Source organism: Carettochelys insculpta, chromosome 2 (assembly GCF_033958435.1).
Source record: "Carettochelys insculpta isolate YL-2023 chromosome 2, ASM3395843v1, whole genome shotgun sequence".
NCBI lineage: Eukaryota > Metazoa > Chordata > Testudines > Carettochelyidae > Carettochelys > Carettochelys insculpta.
In genome coordinates this window covers 266452409-266472402 of record NC_134138.1, presented here as the reverse complement: position 1 = coordinate 266472402, position 19994 = coordinate 266452409, and the positions used below count along the sequence as shown (strand labels likewise).

At 42.1% G+C, this 19994-nt stretch overlaps 1 protein-coding gene across 13 annotated transcripts in view; it reads right to left on the bottom strand.

The window, feature by feature from the left end:
- The window catches only part of PRKAG2 (protein kinase AMP-activated non-catalytic subunit gamma 2), a 401630-nt gene that overhangs the window by 42224 nt on the left and 339412 nt on the right, over positions 1-19994 (bottom strand). For 10 of the 13 annotated variants that reach the window (XR_012644083.1, XR_012644082.1, XR_012644084.1 and 7 more), the window contains 2 exons: positions 18368-18477; positions 565-646 (listed from right to left, as the gene is read on the bottom strand). Coding sequence is in view for 10 of the 13 variants with exons in the window: in XM_074985101.1 (XP_074841202.1) it covers positions 565-646; positions 18368-18477 (192 nt within the window). In the remaining 3 variants the exon portion in view is untranslated. The remainder of the gene's footprint in view (positions 1-564; positions 647-18367; positions 18478-19994) is intronic. The other 3 variants (XM_074985099.1, XM_074985107.1, XM_074985104.1) reach the window with 1 other exon arrangement.

Here is a 19994-nt window from a genome sequence, read left to right as displayed (position 1 = left end):
ATGAGGAGGCTCTTGTGTGACCCTGTGAACGCATGGCTAGTAGGTGTGCTGCAGAGGTGTGCTCCTGATGTCTGCTCACCATGCTGGCCAGAGAGCAAAGGAAATTCATTCAAAATTTCTGGGCTGATAACCACTACTTCCTGCTCACCTGGAGAACAGCGGAGGTAAAGCAATAATCAGAAAGGACACATCGAGGGGCACTGTGGGATAGTTTCAGAGGCTAATAAAATTGATTTTAATAATGCTGCCATCTGCACTTGCATTAGTTGACACTGAAAAGAAATCAATTTTCAGTTACTCCCAGTGAAATTGGGAGTACAAAAGTAGACCTTAGAAGCCCCTTAAAATGGATCTATTATTGAGAGCTGTGATGAAGACGGTTGGTTTACAATATCAACTTAAGACCCTTAAATTTGATTTTATCCCCTAGTATAGACCAGGCCTAAGAAAAAACTCTCCACCAGATACATCTACAGGATGCCCATCATAACAGCTAACACCAGCCCCTTTCTTTACCACAATCCCACATTAACTCCCTGCTAAACAAACACCAGATCACCTTACCTACAAAACTTTGTTTTTTACTCTCCCACAGTGGAGCTGCTCGAACGCCATTTGCCACCAAGGCAAAGAAAGCCTTCTTTACCTGCCAGAAGAAAAAAGCAACAAAACAAAACCTTATTGCTATTAAGACATCATATCAAAAGAGATCAGCTGGATAGTATATGGATAATCATCAATAAAAATGCAGAGTCAGTGGATACATTGTGTTTAAAAATTAAAAAGATTTTAAAAATGGCAAAAAACTGACCAAAAAAATCAAGGTTTTTAGCTTATGCTGCTGCATGTATTTTACATAAGTGTCTCTACTAACAAATACTTAGATACTGCTAGAAAATGTATGTCCATAATGCACCTCAAATTTGCTTCTTTCAGCAGTTGTATGTTACACATTTAAGGTACTGAACAAATACATTGGATTAAACTAAGTAAAAATATCACCTGTGATAACATGAGAGTTCGCAGTCTACCGCCTCAAGAATATAGTTTGATACAGATTATAATGCCTTTTAGAAAGATTGTTGAGTCATCTGAAAAAAAATCTTCAACTGACTGTACTATGTAGCACTATTTGCATGAAGAAAAGCTAGAAACTGAGGACCTCTCATTCCTGTCAGTTCTTGAGCTCTTGAATGATTATACAAGTTTCTTAAAATAAAAGAAGCAAAATTAAGCCTCATCTCATTAAAGGTGTCCAATAAGTTAGCAAGTTTTGCTGCAAGATCATCATAGGCACACACATTCTCCCTCCTACTTAAAAGAATTTTCTTACCTAAGTTTCAAAAATCAAATTATAAATGCTGTCTTTAAAAGAAAATTAATTCTCTGAAATTTGAACATGGATTACATGCATCAGATGGTCACAATTTAACTTTAAGATATAGCATTTAGAAACAACATATTAAATGATAGTGCTCATATCAGGTTTTGTCTATCTGATAAAGTAACACAACAGATGAGAACTCCAGCTCAGCAATAGAGGCATTCTTTGAAGGCAAAGCAAAATGTACGCCTCAGAGAGCAACTTACAGAAATCAGAAGGACAGAGTTTGATGAATATTAGAAGGTGCTACAAAAACCAGTATTTGTGGAGAACTGAGAGTAATTAATTCATGAAACTGGAGAATGGGAAAAATTCAGTCTTACCTATGACTGTTCATTCAAGGACCTTCTATATCAGAGTCCTCAAAAGTGGGCACTCACTGGAAGCAGATTAAATCTTTGTTATGAGTTTGGGCTTAGGATCATCCTGCAGGAAAAAACTGTGACCTACACTTTTGTAAAAGTTGTTCAAGAGGTGATGCTTACATCCATTCCATTATAGGTTTGCGTGTGCTCATGTGCACAGTTGTTGGAGTCTTTTGCTGCAGCAGTATCTATAGAGTTGGCTCTGGCACCCTTTGAAGACCCACACCTGTACATTGGTGTATCAGGTGTCACCAGCTCTATATTTTCTGGTTTCCTTCTTGCTAGCAACTCAAAGAGAGACGAAGAAGGGCTGGTAATGGAATAGACATGAGCAACACATCTCTAAGAACAACTTTTACAAAAAATTAGGTAACCATTTTTCTAATGCTTGCTCCGGTGGCATTTCGTGTTCTGATGAGTCACAAATAAGTCCCTCTGGGGAGATCCCCATACTTGTTGGGGATGTAGCTTGAGACCAATCTGTCCTGCTCAGCTCCCTTAAGTATACTCAGCCATGTGGCCTAGCAACCTTAGGCAAGTGTGGGCAGGGGTGAGTGGGTGTCCTCTTACAAAAGAGATCACATCCTATGTGGCTGGGAAACGGGCCTCCAAAAGGAAGGCTCTGTGCCTCATCAGAAGCTGAGAATGTGCCGATTCTGCCATAAGTCTGGGTCCCCTATTGCTTCCCAGAATTAGTGGCTGACCCCTTAGGATGGCAAGAAGTGACCTCAGGGACCTATCCCCTTGCAGCTCTGGCATGGGCCAACAGCCCAAACAGGGCTCTTTGGCCAATGACCATTGGTCCATCTTGCTGGGTGTCAGATCCCACTTTGGCTTCTTGGACAACAGCAAATGGGATCACTGTTGGTGAGAGGCTTATGCCGGGGTGCACAATGCATGGAGGCCAAAGTCCTGGGAGTTGTGTCCATCTAGGACTGCTCCAAGACTGGACAGAGGACAGCCTACATGAGGAAGGCCCACAAACAAAACCTATTTTTTGAGTGTCCTGGGACTCTCCCATACACTTTAGATATCTGCCACACTGGTCACTGACAGTAACTATCATAAGCTTATTATAGTTCATGCAGAGCTTAAAACTTGGCAACTAGAGTACACCCCACATGGGGCAAAGAATGACTAACTACAATACTTCACAGCTATTTACAAACTATTCTACAATAGCTAAGCTGAACATGAAGTTGAACATAGTTTTGTTTACAACTGTCAGGGAAAGAACTGGTGATCACATGTGAGCTGAGAGAGAGAAGTGCTGTGACCAATCACAGTGGGCATAAGGCCAGTGATGCCTGATATACCAACACATGAGCATGGCACTCCATAGGGCACCACAGATGACCATACAGATAATGCAAAAAGTCTCAGACAACTGTGCATATGGGTGTGTGCACTCCTACAATGCTATTGATATGAAAAGGCACTTGAGGATGCTTCAGGAGGTCAGCATACAAAACTTAAAAATACTATCTACATTTGATTTGTGTAACTCAGATCATTTAGAGTAGCACCCTGACATGAAATTTAGGGGCTTTCTGAAGGAACACCCTGTTCCCCTTCAATCCACTCAAGTGAGCAATAATGGGGGGAACAACCCCACCCAACCCCTTCTCCCCAAACCTTATACAATCCCTAAAAGGCCAAACTATGTGACATAAATGAAAGTTAATAGGTAATGCAGAATTTTCAATTTCTCAGTCCCCTTCATGCAGTACAAAGAAGAATGCTGTAAGCCACCTCCACCATTCCCAGAGAAAGAGGATTCAACCATATAGCATTCAAAAGAAATTTAAGGACTACTGTGGCAACCTGCTCCTTAAGGCCCTTCTCTACCAAATTTGCCTTATTGGGGCTGGGGATGTTGACTAACAGCATTTGATATGCCATGGATGGAAGACCAACATGGAGGGGACTGAATGATATGTTTGTCTACTGAGCAGATCATGTTTAAGCAATGAGACTGGAAGCCCCTACATTGTTTTAACCTGTATTTACTCTCATACAATCCAGAATCTCTGAAGAAACTGTTACACAGGTGCCAATTCATGCCAACTGTAGAAGTCTGTGATATTCCTGCCAACACACAATAAACTGCAAACAGATACACATTTGAAATTCTGATCACCATTAAAGTCACCAACCAATCCCAAAGTTAGTCTTTAGTGTAAGTATAGGGAGACAAGAGTGATCTCTTCAGTAGCTGCTGGAAAAATGCAACTTTTAAAACTGACTTTTTAGTCCACTCTCAACCTGGACCACATGTAACCAAAGGATAAAGGGGTGACAGGATCCATTAGTCATTCAGCTATCCAGAAGTTCCTTCACCTGCTCTGTGTTGTGTTGATCCTGAAAGGTGTATTTAATATACCACCAGTCACCATAGTGAGTTTCAAAACAAAAAGCAGTCAAGTAGCACTTTAAAGACTAGCAAAATAATTTATTAGGTGAGCTTCTGTGGGACAGACCCAAGAAGTGGGTCTGTCCCACGAAAGCTCACCTAATTAAATTATTTTGCTAGTCTTTAAAGTGCTACTTGACTGCTTTTTGTTTTGATAGTGTATAGACTAGCATGGCTCCCCCTCTGTTTCTATTCATGAGTTTGTATGTGCCTATTGACAATATATACAAGTTTAAACTTCAGGGTCTTGAGCAGAAGTTGGGCAAAGTAAGTTCGAGAATGTTAATAAAGCATCAAAAACTTCAATGGGTTAAGACTGTGTCTTCTAGTCACACATAGCAAAAGACTGAGTACAGCTGTATAGCCCCAGGGGGCAACCTCTCAGAGAGCCAGAGCATACAGAGACAGTGTGTATGCTTGCTACACCACTGTATGGTGTACATTGCTGGCTGGTACAAAAGATCCATACTTGCCCTTTCCCATTCTGTGGGGGTACTGAGGATTCTGTACTGCCAAAGCATGCTGGGGCTGTTCTGTCTAGTCCCCATGAACACAGAACAGAAAAGTAGTAAGTGAAGTGCACCCACATCAAAGGCCGGGCCAAAAAAATTTAGCCTTAAATAAGCAGGTATATACTTCTTTTTTAAGCACACCTGCCCCCTCCATAAGCTGGTAAAATGCTAAGTGACTGGTTCTGCCAAGAAATGTAAAGTAAACTGCTCACTCCAATATAGGAAAAAATATGGTCAATGGTAAAGAAAACATTATGAAGCAGACAAATGACCAGATCAGAGTTCTCCAATAAAGGAAATAACAAAGCAAAAAGCTACTATGTAAAACAGCATTTCTTTGTGACCAAAACAACAGGAGATGTTCAAGTAAACCAACCAGTAAAACTGGAATAGAGCATTATTAATTGTAAGGCCATAGACATTACATGAAGTTACTCAAACTTCCACCCATAGTTCTTTGAAAGCATTTTGGAAATTCTCCTCAGGGTTGATGTCTCTGTGATTTAAATACTTAGCCAGAGGGAGAAATCAGTTTGCAACTCTGAATCTGCATCTACAGTTGTGTGGACAGACTCAGAGTCCTTCCAAAGCAATAAATGAAGAAAAACCTTTCATGCTTACAGTGCCAAAAAGAAAAGGTAGGGGAAGGGGGATGGAGAATATGAATTTGTTGTCAATGGCATTTAAAGTTATGAGTTCTAATTAGTCTGTTATGTCCATATTTTGCTACCTATTTTGCTTCTAGCACAGTCCAAAGTGACTTAAGTTCTCAAACTTCACAACGAGCTCCATGCTAGTCCCAAGCCTGAATGAAGGAGGAGGGTTGGTCAGAGGAGTGTCAATGCACTGACCATGAAACACTACGAATGAAATCTGATGCCAGTACAATTAAAAATTGTTCCCTGTCCAGTGCAGAGTAGCTTAGGTTCTGTAGACTAGCTCTGCACCAGACACCAATGGGTGCTGAGCCCACGGTTATTGTTGATAAAGTCCTTCACCTTTAAAAAAGGGTGGTGGGGAAACCAACTACTTGCCTGCCTCACAGGAGTTTGTGTAAATTCATTAGTTTTGTTTAGGTGCTTTCACGTCAGCAGAAAGTGCTGAGAAGTGCAATTTTACAAACTGTTTTTTAAAATTCCAAAATCTTTTTGCTTCATTCATGCAGCAGGCAATGCTGCTAGATAAGCATGAGAATTTCAATTTGGGACTTTATGAGAAGACTCCTCCCACAGCGCGGTTCTGGACCAATTTGCCAACAGAATTAAGGGACAGTGAGAGCAGGACTCCCCCTGCCTATTGGAACTACAGGAAGGGCTCAAGATTGCTTGTGTGAAGTGAGAATGAGGTGGCATTTTTTCAGTGTGAGTCCAGTCGTCTTCTTCCTGTCAGGTGGACAATGCCAGCTAATGGTGAGGTCTGACACCCTGTTTTATTGTGTGAAGAAAGGGCAGAGATTTCTGAATTTACATATCTGAAGAAGCGTGTCTGTCCCACAAAAGCTCATCAACCAATAAATCATTTTGTTAGTCTTTAAAGTGCTACAAGGGTTCCTTTTTTGTTTTGGAGAGACTTCTCAATTAGTTTTAACTGGTGCTTGCCTTTGTGTGTTCCCCAGAATCAATGAGAGCAGTCTAGGGCATTTGCAAGCTGCCTGCATGTCACCTGTCAGGAGTATTTAAAAAAAAAAAAACAAAACATCTGTGCCTAACCTTTCTTATTCCCAAAGTTAGCACTTTTAATTAGGTGCCTCCTGCACATGTGGCACACGGTACAAAATATGCTCCACTTTGTTTAAGAAATTGCAAAAAAGCAGACTTCTTTCAGAAACAATTTGCTTGTGTTTAGGGATTTGGCTGGAAGGAGACAAGCACATAAGGAGTTGGGACATGGGGTGCACAGGGAAGTGGGAGGGAAGAGAGGAGGTACATGGTGGAAGTGGGTGGGGCCTGGACAAGGGTGCTACTGCCTCCCCAGGGGGATGCTTTCAGCCACTGGCCATGATTAAAGGTCTAGATAATGACCTATAAAGGAAAGCGTGAGCAATTCAGGTTTGTTAAATCCAGAGAGAAGATTGGGGGAGAACACGATAAAAGTCTCCCCAAATATGTAAACTACTGTTGTAAGGAGGAAGTTAATAAATTGTTCTTTATACCCCTGAGGTCACGACAAGTAATAACTGCTTCAACTGCAGGAGGAGATTTTGGTTAGACAATAAATAAGACTTCCTAACCGGAAGAGTAGCAAAGCACTGAAACAAATTATTTTCCTTTACTAGTATGCATGCCTCTGTGGTAATACCAGTGGAGGACTGGCTGGGAGAATGAGAGGTGTAGAAAAGTGGAATGGCTTTGGGACTGGAAGATGCAGGGATGGGGAAGAGATGGAGTGTCTTCCCCTAAGAAAGGTCTTCTCCGGAGCTATCTGATGTCACAAAATCATAGACCTGTATGACTGGATGAGACAGTGAGAGGCTAACTAGTCCATGCCCCTGCACTGAAAGTGGGGCTAAGTGTTATCTACAGCATGTCTAACAGAGATCTGTCTAACCCGCTATTAAAATTCTCCAATGACAGGGATTCCACAGCTTGCCTAGGTCATTATTTCAGTAATTAATCATCCTGACAGGTAGAAAACTATTCCTAATATCCATCCCTAAATTGCCCTGGCAGCAATTTAAGCTAATTGCTTTTTGTCCTTCCCTAAGACGTTAATATTATAGCAACCTTTTATGTATTTGACAACTGTTGCATCACTCCTCAGGCTTCTCCTCTTCAGGCTAAACAAACTGAATTTTTTCTAATCTTCCCCCACAGATCATGTTTTATCTAATTTATATAAAAATTTGCAGATGATATAAGGTATGAGGGTTGCAAATGTTCTGGAAGGTAGGATTAAAATTCAGAATGATCTGGTTAAACTGGAGAAATGGTCTAAAGTAAATAGTGTATAAAAGGCAAAGGACAAATGCACAGAATATATGCATTCCCTATGCCATTATCTAATTAACTGATGAAAATATTGAATGGAACTGAACCCAAAAGGGACCACAGCTGGACCCCACTTAACATGCCCTTCCAGCTTGACTGTGAATCTGTGCTCTCAGAATGGTTTTCCGACCAGTTATGCACCCACTTTAGAAAAATAAAACTTAGATGGAACTACTCTAGTTATCACAATCCATTCCATCATAAATCCTGACCAACGAATTAGCAGAAGCAAGCGAGGAGCTGGGTTGGATTGAATTGTTGATGGTGGAGAGTTAGCATTTCCCAAGCATCAAGAAACCCAGCATCCCTTCTTGCCAGGCCAAGAGACAGTCCTTCCAACTGTGCTGCAAAGCCCAGCAGAGCATGGGACCTGGCACAAGTTACGTGTTAGGCATCAGAAGGCAGTCCAACGTTCCCACACCACACACTGCTGGCAGCAGCTGGGTGGTGACTTGCCCACTGAATAAGAGGATGCAATAGAGACGGCAGTTTTTACAGCTCAGTGGGAGAGGACTGATGATGGAGACTACCTTTCCCAAACCTGATCTACAGGTTTTCCAGACAGTATAGCCTGCTGGAATTTTTCCATAAGAAATCTTGCTTTTTTGCTTTTACTTTAAACCTATTAGCCTTGGTAAAGCTTAGAAATTAGATTCCTTTCAAAAAGGATTAACAGAAACGCTATCAAAAAAAGCAATTTCTTCAAGCTTTTTGTTGTCTATATTGTTACATACATACTTACTGACAAGAATTTGGAATGAATTATCAAAATAATTGCAACTGATGTGATATGTTGTGTTACTTTGACAAATAAACCATGCAGAATTTTAAAATATTATGCACAGGATTTATTTTTGGTGCAAAATTCTCTCAGGACTAAAATCAGAAATGGGTGAGGAGGAGGGTGCCAAATTAGACACGCTGTGGAAGCTGGATGCAGCGTATCAGCCCTAGGAAGGGAAACTAAAAGCTTGCTACACACCCTCTGCTGCAGCAATCTGAGGGGATGTGGGTGGAGGCAAAGTAGCAGATGGTAGCCAGCAGGAGCAGCAATGGGGGAGGGCTCCATGACACCCCCCCACTCTGTACCCACAACAGAAGCTCAGCAACAACTGCAAGTTCTGCCTACAGTCATTAGTGTAGTAGGAATGAGCCAAAGGACTACATAAAGATGGCATTATAGCTAACGAAGATGAAATGGATTCTATTCCTACCTTTGCAGCAAAGTTCCTGGGTAATTCATCCAGAAATCTTTTATAATTTGACAATAACTGTGTGTTCCTCATTTTTGGTACCCAACTTGAAACGTCTACTATTGAATTTGCAAAAATGTTGGGTGCTCATAGCTGCAAATGAAATCAATGGGCACCGTGCTTTAAATAATGATAGATTTCACCCACAGTACTTATCACTGTTATGGTAAACAAAACAATGGGGGAGGGGTGGAACAGGCTCTGTGGTTCTGGCTAATTCACCCACCATTAGTTTGGCAATTCTGGCCTTACTTTCTATGCCTCTATTGTAAAGTGGGGGTGATAATCTCATCACTTGTGACTGTTGTGAAGATAATTTCAGTAAATTCTGGTGAAACTCTCTGGTGACAGTACTGTGCTAATCCCCCAACAAATTAATATACTTGCATAAAATGGTTTGAATGGTATGCCCTGAATAAGACCTAGGTTCATATACTGAACAAGGTAGGGATTCTATGGCAAGGTTATCTTAACTTTAATTCTGCTATTTCTTAAGTTTTTAACTGATTGTCTAAAAAAAAGGCAGTTTTTTTTTTTAAATCTTCACATTACAGGATCTAAAACACCTACCTAGCCACTTCCTCTCTCCTTGCTCTGCTTAGGTTACAAAACCATCAGGGTTTTCCCACTCTGTGCTCCTCTCACCCTAAGGGAGACGTAAATCCTGGCAAGTGTCAGGTGCTAAAGAACAGAAAGTTCATCTATCACTTGTACATCTTACATGTCACTCAACCTTTTCCCCAATGCCTCCCTTCTGTGAAAAGCTGCAGCAGCAGAGAGCTTTTGTAGCCTTTCCCTTCTGCCGCTGTTCTGGGAGAGGCTTTTGCCAAATGGGCATAGCTACACAATCGTGGCATTAACACAACCTGACTTTTACCGTGGCATGTAGCTACACATATGCATGTCACTAGTAGTGGCATGTACAATGTAGACGTAGTTTAAAATCCTTCAGGATATTTGGGTACTTTATGTTCTGTGAATAGCGCTCTTTTTGTGTTTAAGAGTTCCCACCATTTCTATCTTTAAAGTACTGTAATATGTTGTCAGGCTTATTACTATGTAAAATATATTACTTTTACTGTTAACTGGGAAAAACTACCTTCCCATTGTCTTAGACACATTTCATATTACCAAGTCCAAAATCTATTAATTCTCAGACCTACTCTTGACAAAATATTTCCATCTCCAATCACTAGGGGGAGACAGGGTATTGAGGATTTAGCAACTATTCCAAAAACTCCACGCCTACCAACTAAACCACAGTTTCCACCCCTCTACCCACAAAAAAACCCACCACCATTCTTCCAAATAACTTATCAGCACAATAAACTACTAAATATTAGCGAAGGCGTGATTTTTATCTTCCTCATCTATTGCACAGCAGTATAAAATTCCATGGATCACTTCTGATTTACACTGAGAGAGATAAGACTATCTTATCTCTTATTTCAGCTTAGTTACAGAACCTGAGAATTTTACAAAAATATATTTGGAGGTGTCTTGGTAATATGTAGAAGAGGCACTAAGAAGTTTAGCAAGGTACCACTTTTAAAAGGAAAAAAAATACAAAGAAATAATTGTAAGTCAGTTTTCTAGAAGGACCAGATCCAGTAAAGATGTAAAGGCATGCATAAATTCCACTGGCTTCAGTAGGAATTATGAAACACTGAATCCCTCACAGCATTTATTTAAGACTTGATCTACAATCTTGAAGTCCTCAGGTCCTAGCCACCTACTTTCTGAAAGTAGGTGGACAGATGTACTTGTTTATTATTTAAATTTTTAATAAAATTAAAGGAATGTTCCAATTGTTAACTTTTATCTGACGATACTTGTCCATGGAGAGGTTAATGAACAAATGTTTTAGATAAAAATCAAGGTTTTTCTTCTACATAAGAACGGCCATACTGGGTCAGACCAAAGGTCCATCCAGCCCAGCATCCCATCTGCCGACGGTGGCCAATGCCAGGTGCCCCAGAGAAGGAGAACAGAAGACAATGATCAAGTGATTTATCACCTGCCATCCATCTCCTGCCCTTGTTCAGAAGGCTAGGGCACCATACTTTATCCCTGGCTAATAGCCATTTATGGACCGAACCTGCAAAAATTTATCAAGCTCTTTTTTAAACCCTAATAGAGTCCTGGCCTTCACAGCCTCCTCGGGCAAGGAGTTCCACAGGTTGACTGTGCGCTGTGTGAAGAAAAATTTCCTTTTATTAGTTTTGAACCTACTACCCATCAATTTCATTTGGTGTCCCCTAGTTCAAACTTCAGTATGGCCTGACAAAAAATGATTATTCACCATTTTTGCAATTGTTTCTTTGAGATGGGTTGCTTCTGTCCATTACATTTTAGGATGTGCATGTACCCATCTGTTCATCCGCCAGACTTTTGCCTCAGCTGTACCTTTAAAAGTGCTTGTGTTGCCCTCTGAAGTTCTCCACTCATGACAGCGCAGTACATCAAGAGCTGCCAACCCTGTTCTCTCTCAGTTCCTTTTTGCAGCAAATTTCAACAGAAGGGCAAGGAGGAAAAGTAATGAAATAGATATGAACAGCACATCTCAAAGAACAACCGTTACAAAAATGCAAACAGCCACTTAATTCAAATGCCTGCTTATGTCAATTCTATTGTAGGTGACTCATACACACACAGGAGGTGGGCTCAGAGTTTAGTCTTGCAGATTGTAGTACTGCTCTGCCAGAATCAGCATGAGCCTGTTGAATCAGTAAATAGTATGAAGAAAACAGTGGATGAATGACCAGGTAGCAATTCAGCAAATCTCCTAGATTGGCACTTGACAGGCCCACCAATGAGGGCAAAGGTGGGCTTTGAAACACTTCGGCAACCCTGCTCTGGCTGCCTGCTGTTGCAAGAGAGTAGGGTGTGGCCCACCACCACAGTTTAGGGGGTGCTGAGGGCTGACTGCCCTGGGCCCTTCCCCTTCTGCTCTTGTCCTCATCCCTTCCAGGAATGGAGATGAGACATGATCTCAGAAACCTTACAGATCAAAGTTATAGTGACTGAGAAAGACTTTCCAGGATAGAAACAGAAAGAAGCAGAATGCTCAAATAGAGACCCCATGAGCCTGGAGAGCATAAGGCTCACAACTCAAGGAGGGACTGAATCTTGGACAGGCAAGTGAAGGTGCTCCAAAGCTTCAGAAATCACACCATTATGGGACTGGAGAAAGCTGACTTGCCTTGAAATGGCAGCCATGTGCAACTTGACTGAGGATGGCAACTCACCCTCAAGCTTCAGGTAAAAACAAATAGACCAGGACATCTTTCAGGGAAGCCTCTTCCACCCAGATATGGAGAATAGATACCATTTTGCTATATAGATAGCCTTGGTGGAGGACTTCCTGCAGCCCAGTAAGACCTGCTGGATGCTGACGGAACACTGCCCCTGCTGCTCTTCCCCACACAGAAGCCAGACCATCAGTTTTAATGCCACTGGATCTAGGTGAAGCAGATACCTGTGATTCTGAGACAGTAGGTCCAGTTGAAGAGGTAGCTGCAACTGGGTAGCTGCCGAAAAGCTCAGGAGTACAGTGAGCCAGTGCCAAAAAGACCATGCTGGGACTAGTAGGACAACTAAAGCTTCTTCTCACTTCACCTTGATCAGGACTCTGTAAATCAGAGGCAGAAGCAGAAAGGTGCCCATGAGCATTCCTGACCACGTGATCAGGAAGGTGTCTGAGAGGGAGCCTGTATCCCTGCCAGGCTGAAAAAAGAAAATGTGATATTTTCTGTTCTTCCTGGACATGAACAGATCCATTTGGGGAATCCCCCACCTTTGGAATATTAGGCTGAGCATCTGTGGGTGGAGCAACCATTCCTGGCAATACGAGAAGATCCTGGTTAGGTGATCCTCAGGATATTCTGGGTACTAGGCAGGTGAGCAGCCTCCAAATGAGAGTTGTTCCACACATGATCCCAGGTGAACTGCACTAACTTCCTGACATTGATACAAAAGGCCAGGTCATGTTGCAGTCAACAGCCCTGGATGTCAGGTAGGAAAGTAGACTAAGGCCAGCTATGTCTTCACGGACAAAGACAGCTCCTGGACTAATGCGATAAGTGACACATTGTGGAATGAAGGTAGACAGCCTTTGGTGGGGAAAGAACAGGTTAGGAGCTATCTAAAAAAAGCTAAAATGTACATAAATCGATGGGCCCAGACCTAATTCATCTGAGGGTTCTGAGGGAGTTGGCGTATGTTGTTGACAAGCCCTTGGCCGTTATCTTTGACAAGTCGTGGAGATCGGCAGAGATCCCAGATGATTGGAAAAAGGCAAATGTAGTGCCCATCTTTAAAAAAGGGAAGAAGGCGGATGATCCAGGGAACTATAGGCCGGTCAGTCTTACATCAGTCTCTGGAAAAATCATGGAGGGGCTCCTCAAGGAAGTCATTTTGACGCACTTGGAGGAGGGGAGAGTGATCATGAATCCATGCTGACTATTCCTGAAGGGCAAGTCATGCCTGACCAATCTGATTAGTTTCTACGATGAGATAACTGGCTCTGTGGGTGGAGGGGGGGGCATGAAATCAATGGACCCGATTTATCTGGACTTTAGCAAAAGCTTTTGCTACGGTCTCCCACAATATTCTTGTCGGCAAGTTAAAGGAATGTGGATTGGATAAACGAATGGCAAGATGGACAGAAAGCTGGCTAGAAGGTCAGGCCCAGATGGTAATGATCAATGGCTCGATGTCGGGATGGTGGTCGGTTTCCAGTGGAGTGCCCCAAGGTTTGGTTCTGGGTCCTGTTCTGTTCAACATATTTATCAATGACCTGGATGAGGGGTTGGATTGCACCCTCAGCCAGTTTGTGGATGATACTAAGCTAGGGGGAGAGGTAGATACACTGGAGGGTAGGGACAGGGTCCAGACTGACTCAGACAAGTTGGAAGACTGGCCTGCAAGAAATCTGATGAGGTTCAATAAGGGCAAGTGCAGAGTCCTGCACTTGGGCAGGAAGAATCCCAAGCATTGTTACAGGCTGGGGTCCGACTGGCTTAGTAGTAGTTCTGCAGAAAAGGATCTGGGAGTTTTAGTGGACGAGAAGCTGGACATGAGTCAGTGTGCCATCGTAGCCAAGAAAGCTAATGGCATATTAGGTTGCATCAAGTGGAGCGTTGCCAGTAGATCCAGAGAAGTGATTATTCCTCTTTATTCGGCTTTGGTGAGGCCGCATCTGGAGTACTGTGTCCAGTTCTGGGCCCCCATTTATAGGAAGGATGTGGATACATTGGAGAGGCTCCAGCGGAGGGCGACCAAAATAATTAGGGGGCTGGAGCATATGACTTATGAAGAAAGGCTGAGGGAATTGGGACTGTTTAGTCTGCAGAAGAGAAGACTGAGGGGGGACTTGGTAACAGTCTTCAACTTACTGAAGGGAGGCTGCAAAGAGGCTGGAGAAAGGCTGTTCACAGTGGTCATGGAAGGCAGAACATGGAACAAATGGTCTCAAGTTGTGGTTGGAAAGGTCCAGGTTGAACATTAGGAAAAACTTTTCCACTAGGAGGGTGGTGAAGCACTGGAATGGTCTACCCAGGGAAGTAGTGGAGTCTCCATCCCTGGAGGTTTCTAAGCCTCGCCGCGACAAAGCCCTGGCGGGGCTGATCTGATGGGTTTGGTCCTGCTTAGAGCAGGGGGCTGGACTTGATGGCCTTTTTAGGTCTCTTCCAGCTCTACTGTTCCATGATTCTATGTCTGCAGGGGCCTCAGAAGAAACTGGGTGCGGCATTCCATGTAGGTGTATACAGCCATGTGGCCCATCAGACACAGGCATATGTGGGCCATGGTGAGCAGCTGGCTCTATATGAGGGCAATTAAAGAGCAACATGACTTGAAAACATGTTTCAGACAAAAAAAATGTGCTGGCCCACCTGGAGTTGAGAAACCAACGATAAACTTTGTGTTGAACTGGTGCCAACATGGATTCTTCTGTTTATTAGGAGACCCAGGTAATTTCAGGTAAAGTGTATCAGATTGATGGTCTTCTGGACTTCCTAACCCTAACCCTGCCCTTGTTTCACCAGCCAAGGGAATGCAGAAGACTGGGCCAATGAAGGGACACTAAAGAGCATTATGGTTAAAGCCCATGTCCCTTTTCCTTGTAGGACCTTGCTAAGGCTGCCACTATCCAAGAGAAGGAAGAGTCTGGAACAGCTGCTTCGACCATAGAGGTGTGTGCATTCCAGAGAGAGTCACCCTCATATCCTTTAGGCTACGTAGATGTGCACCCATTTGCTCAAAAAGAAGGCCAATGCTGTCAAATGACGATGGAGGCCTACATCTCCTTTGACAGTGCTCCATCTCTTCACTGCTTGACCACTGCTGAGGTGACTATTTGGGCAGCTAAAATGGTAATGTCCTTGGCCACCTGAAGAAAGGACCAGGAAGTCATGGGTCCCTTCATCCACCAGGATAAGAAGCTTCTGGGCCACTTACTAGGACATCAAGTATCAGAGGTGTAGCCGTGTTACTCTGGATCTGTAACAGCAACGAAGGGTCCTGTGGCACCTTATAGACTAACAGAAAAGTTCTGAGCATGAGCTTTCGTGAGCAAAGACTCACTTCATCAGATGCTGGTCGTGGAAATCTGCAGGGCCAGGTATAAATAAACCAGAGCAAGGCTGGGGATAACAAGGTTAGCTCAGTCAGGAAGGATGAGGCTTACTACCAGCAGTTGATCTGGAGGTGTGAACATCAAGGGAGGGGAAAGCTGCTTTTGTATTTAACCAGCCATTCACAGTCTTTGTTTAATCCTGAGCTGAGGGTGTCGAATTTGCAGATGAATCGTAGCTCAGCAATTTCTCTTTGGAGTCTGGTCTTGTCCAAGCTACCATTCATCTGCAAATTCGACACCCTCAGCTCAGGATTAAACAAAGACTGTGAATGGCTGGCTAAATACAAAAGCAGCTTTCCCCTCCCTTGATGTTCACACCTCCAGATCAACTGCTGGTAGCAAGCCTCATCCTTCCTGACTGAGCTAACCTTGTTATCCCCAGCCTTGCTCTGGCTTATTTATACCTGGCCCTGCAGATTTCCAAGACCAGCATCTGATGAAGTGAGTCTTTGCTCACGAAAGCTCATGCTCAAAACTTTTCTGCTAGTCTATAAGGTGTCACGGGTCCCTTCATTGCTGTTCCTAGGACATGAAATCCTTGAACTTGAGGAAAGGAGTTAAAATTGTAGCTCAAAAGAACTGGATGTTTACCACCTGAAATTGGAGACTAGACATAAAATAAGTCTTTCAGCCAAATAAGTACAGTCTATTTGTCTCTTTAGTTTTAGAAGCAGAACTGGTGAGCCCATGTTTGTCCTGTTCATTGGCCACTAATACGACCAGCATACCCATTGCCAAATTATACAACGTATTCATACTCCTCTGAAGTGGGAAAGTACTTCTTTTCTGCCATTTTGAGGCAGTCAGGATGGAGAACAGAGTCTGCAAGATGGCCCTGGTGATATTCAGGACCCCTTCATCAACAGAGAGAAGCACCAGGGTAAAAAGATGAGGAAAAACTGCTGACTGCTTGCAAAATAAGAGCCAGAAGTGCTCTGACTGATCACCACAAGCAGTAAGAAGGAAATGACAGTGTGCAGAGCTGGTGGAATCTGCTATACTGCACCACTCCAAGGGGTGCCACAACTAGTCCCACAGGTATTCATAAGACAAAAGTCTCTGATAACAGAACACAGGAGCGCACACATGTCCTACAATGGAACTGACAGGAGCAAACACTCAAAGTAATGGTTAATCAGTCTCTCACACTGGGCTTTTCACATTGCGAGAGCATCACTAAACAAGTTACTTTTCTTTTGCAAAATTACTGTAATGAACATTTATTATTGGAACCCCAATGGCACACTCCCTGTACAGAGATCAGACAGAAGACTCACAAATATAATGCATTTCTATTGAAAAAGTGTTCTTGGGGTACAAATATAATGCATTTGTATTGAAAGCGTTCTTGGGCTGACTGAAATACTCAAAAGAAAGACACAATCAGTAGGCCCAGGTGTGGTCTGTACTCCACAGTTAGGTGAACATAATGTCAGAGTCTGCACTCAACTGCTGTTTCTACTGAAATTAAGTCCCCTTCACAAGAGGATGGGGATGTCATTAGACTGACAGTGTCCATGTGGACACTGTTACTTACCTTCCCTGTTGGCAACCAGCCCTGAGCAGAGCTGACAGCTGGAGCCCTACTCACCATCCCAGCACTGATGGCCTAAGCAGTCAGTTGGGTTAGGCCTCTCATTTGGTGTTAGCACCTGGCTGACAGCTCAGACTGTTCAGTGGTAGCAGGTCAACTGCTGGGCTCCAGATGTCAGTGCCCCACTTCAGACAATGAAATTGCTCCTAATCAGCATGCACAATCACTGACAGAAGGAGCAAAAGCGGATGTGAACCACTGCTCAAATTACTGTGGTGCCTGTAGGTTGACTCAGTTTTGTAGTCTAGACAAGTTCTCAGAAATGTAAGTTTAAGTTAGCCACAGTGTTTTATTTCCCAACCAAAACTCCCTAGGTAAAATCAAATTGATATGTGTAGTCTTTAGAAACTAAACAGACTGATATCACTTCTTATTCTAATTTAAAACTACAAAAGAGCAACAATTCTTACAGTAAGCAATTAAGTAAAATGAACCTGTACAGTCATTCTGATGGAAGAGAAATATGGTCTGAAGTTACTACGGTTTCATTTATCTTCTCAGCAGACTCTAAGCACAGGGCATGTCTCATCTAAAGTCAGTATTTTTTGAAGTTAGATCAAAGTTATTAGATTCCCCTTTTGTTCCTTCTTTTGAAATATCTCCAAAACAGAACCAGCAAAACTTGAAGTGTCTAGAAAGAAGCAAATTATGTTTCCCTAACTTCAGAACAAGTTATTCTTAATGTTTCCAGAAGGGGCTGAATTCCTAGCACTTTCTGCTTTTGTCAGCTTCATTCATCAGAAATCCAAAACTTGCTGAAACATTCAGAACGTGATAAAATTTCCAATGATTTATACATTTAATTCAGAAGATTGTTTAACGCTTGAATTGTCTAACTCTTCCCTTAAAAGTTCAGGTTCACAACATAATTTGTGTACTATGCGTACTCCCTGCATAATCTTAAAAGGTTGGTATTTTGTTAAACGTCAAGCCCAGCTGGAATTTCAGTAGAGCTCCATGACAATCTGAATGCTACACCAACTACTGACTCAAAAGAAAAAAAAATTCAAAATTTCAAAAAAGCTTCCTCCTGCACCCATGGAAGGTAAAAATAAAACAATTAATTGGACACACTTAAACATACTGCAGATCCTTGGACCCTAAAAGCTTCTCAAAAAACTATTTCCTAAAGGAAAATCCATTTCACACATCATTGGAGGATATTTGTGCATATTTTAAAAGACAATCGAACCTCAACAAAAATGTAGTCTTAAGCACTTACTTGTAATGTAGTGTCAAAAACAACAAGCTTAGAACTTGTTGGAACTATGTCATAACACTTGTTTGACTTCATGAATCGCACATAGATGTCACTTTCTGATTCTTCAGCTGCTGTAAGAAGAAGGAACACTTTAAAAAGATTTTTTAAACGCAAAAGAAAACCATTAAAAGATGGACAGTTCCAAAGGATATTGCTTTGGAACACACATTTTGTGGTTCACACTTCAGATCAGAGTTTTGCAGCTCAGACCAATCTTTTCTCTGATTATCGATTGAAATTGTCAGAGAATGTATGTCACATTTATTAAACTAATTCTGTCCAGTTAAAATCAGATAAGCTTCTCCACTATTTAGTATCTTCTCTTCATTTAGGATACAATTTTTACTTTTTCCATATTTTGTGGACACTTCTATTTCTCTGATAGGGAACTGAAGTAGTAAGCAAGTTTGGCAAATTATAGGTAGGGCTGATGATAGGTGGTGCTATGGTTGCTTGACGCTTCCCAGGATAAGTCCTTGTTTTCAATTGCTTATAGTTTTGAGAAAAAAAACATTTGGGCAGGAATTTTACAGGCTGGAATTTTACAAGCTTTTATGATTTCAGACAAGAGTCCAGCCATTTCCAGGAACAGGACAAGGGGAAAAACACTGTCTTTTTCCACCCATGTTAAATTCTGGTGAACTTTCTTTAAATTGCTAAACTAATCCCATGATTTGGAAAAAGACTTGAAATTTGGCAGGGATGGACTGTGCCAGATGTGCTTTTTGCCATTCCCCTGAAAAAGTGCCAAAATCCACCCAAGTGATAAGCCTTTGAAAGCAACCATAGTTACCTTGTATCAGAGGGATGGCGAAGTTACTCTACCTTCAAAAACAAAATGTCCTGTGGCACCTTATAGACTAACAGATATTTTGAGCTTAAACTTTCATGGGCCAAGACCTGATCTGTCTTCTGACGCAGCAAGTCTTGGCCCATGAAAGCTTATGCTCCAAAATGTCTGTTAGTCTACAAGGTGCCACAGGACTTTGCTTTTTATTCTGCCACCCAGGTAAGCTTGGCTTTGCAATAAGAAAGTCCCTTACATCAAACCCGTATCCCAATATTCACATTATTTCCACTGCCAAAGGACTTGCGCCTTAAATCTTATATCAAAGACAACTCTTGTAGCTAATGCTATAATAAAATTATCCAAAGATTATCTAAAAGGAAAAAAAGACATATTCATAAGGTTAAAGCAAGCAAACACACAAATGAATTAGTCTTAAGTTTGAAAAGGTAACAAACTGCTGTAACACGCAAACTGTATGGACTTTAGGAACAATTCAAGTTACACAGTAGGGATTCTTGGATATGCCTACAAAACCTTGCCTTCAAGAATCTAAGCAGCCCAGAGATAGGGACTTTTATGCCCTTTTTTATTAGATGATGACTGCCAGTTCAGCTGATGAGTGGAACTTGTTTTGCACATCTCCTTTTCAAATGGAGGGAAGCCTTGTACAAAAGGCTTCTCTCTTGTGCAGAAGTTAACTACCTTTGGTTGGGGACCAGCATTTCACATAAATTCATGAAACCCTTCCAGAGATTTACAAAGAGAATTACAATGCAATTTCTCAAACATTAACATATC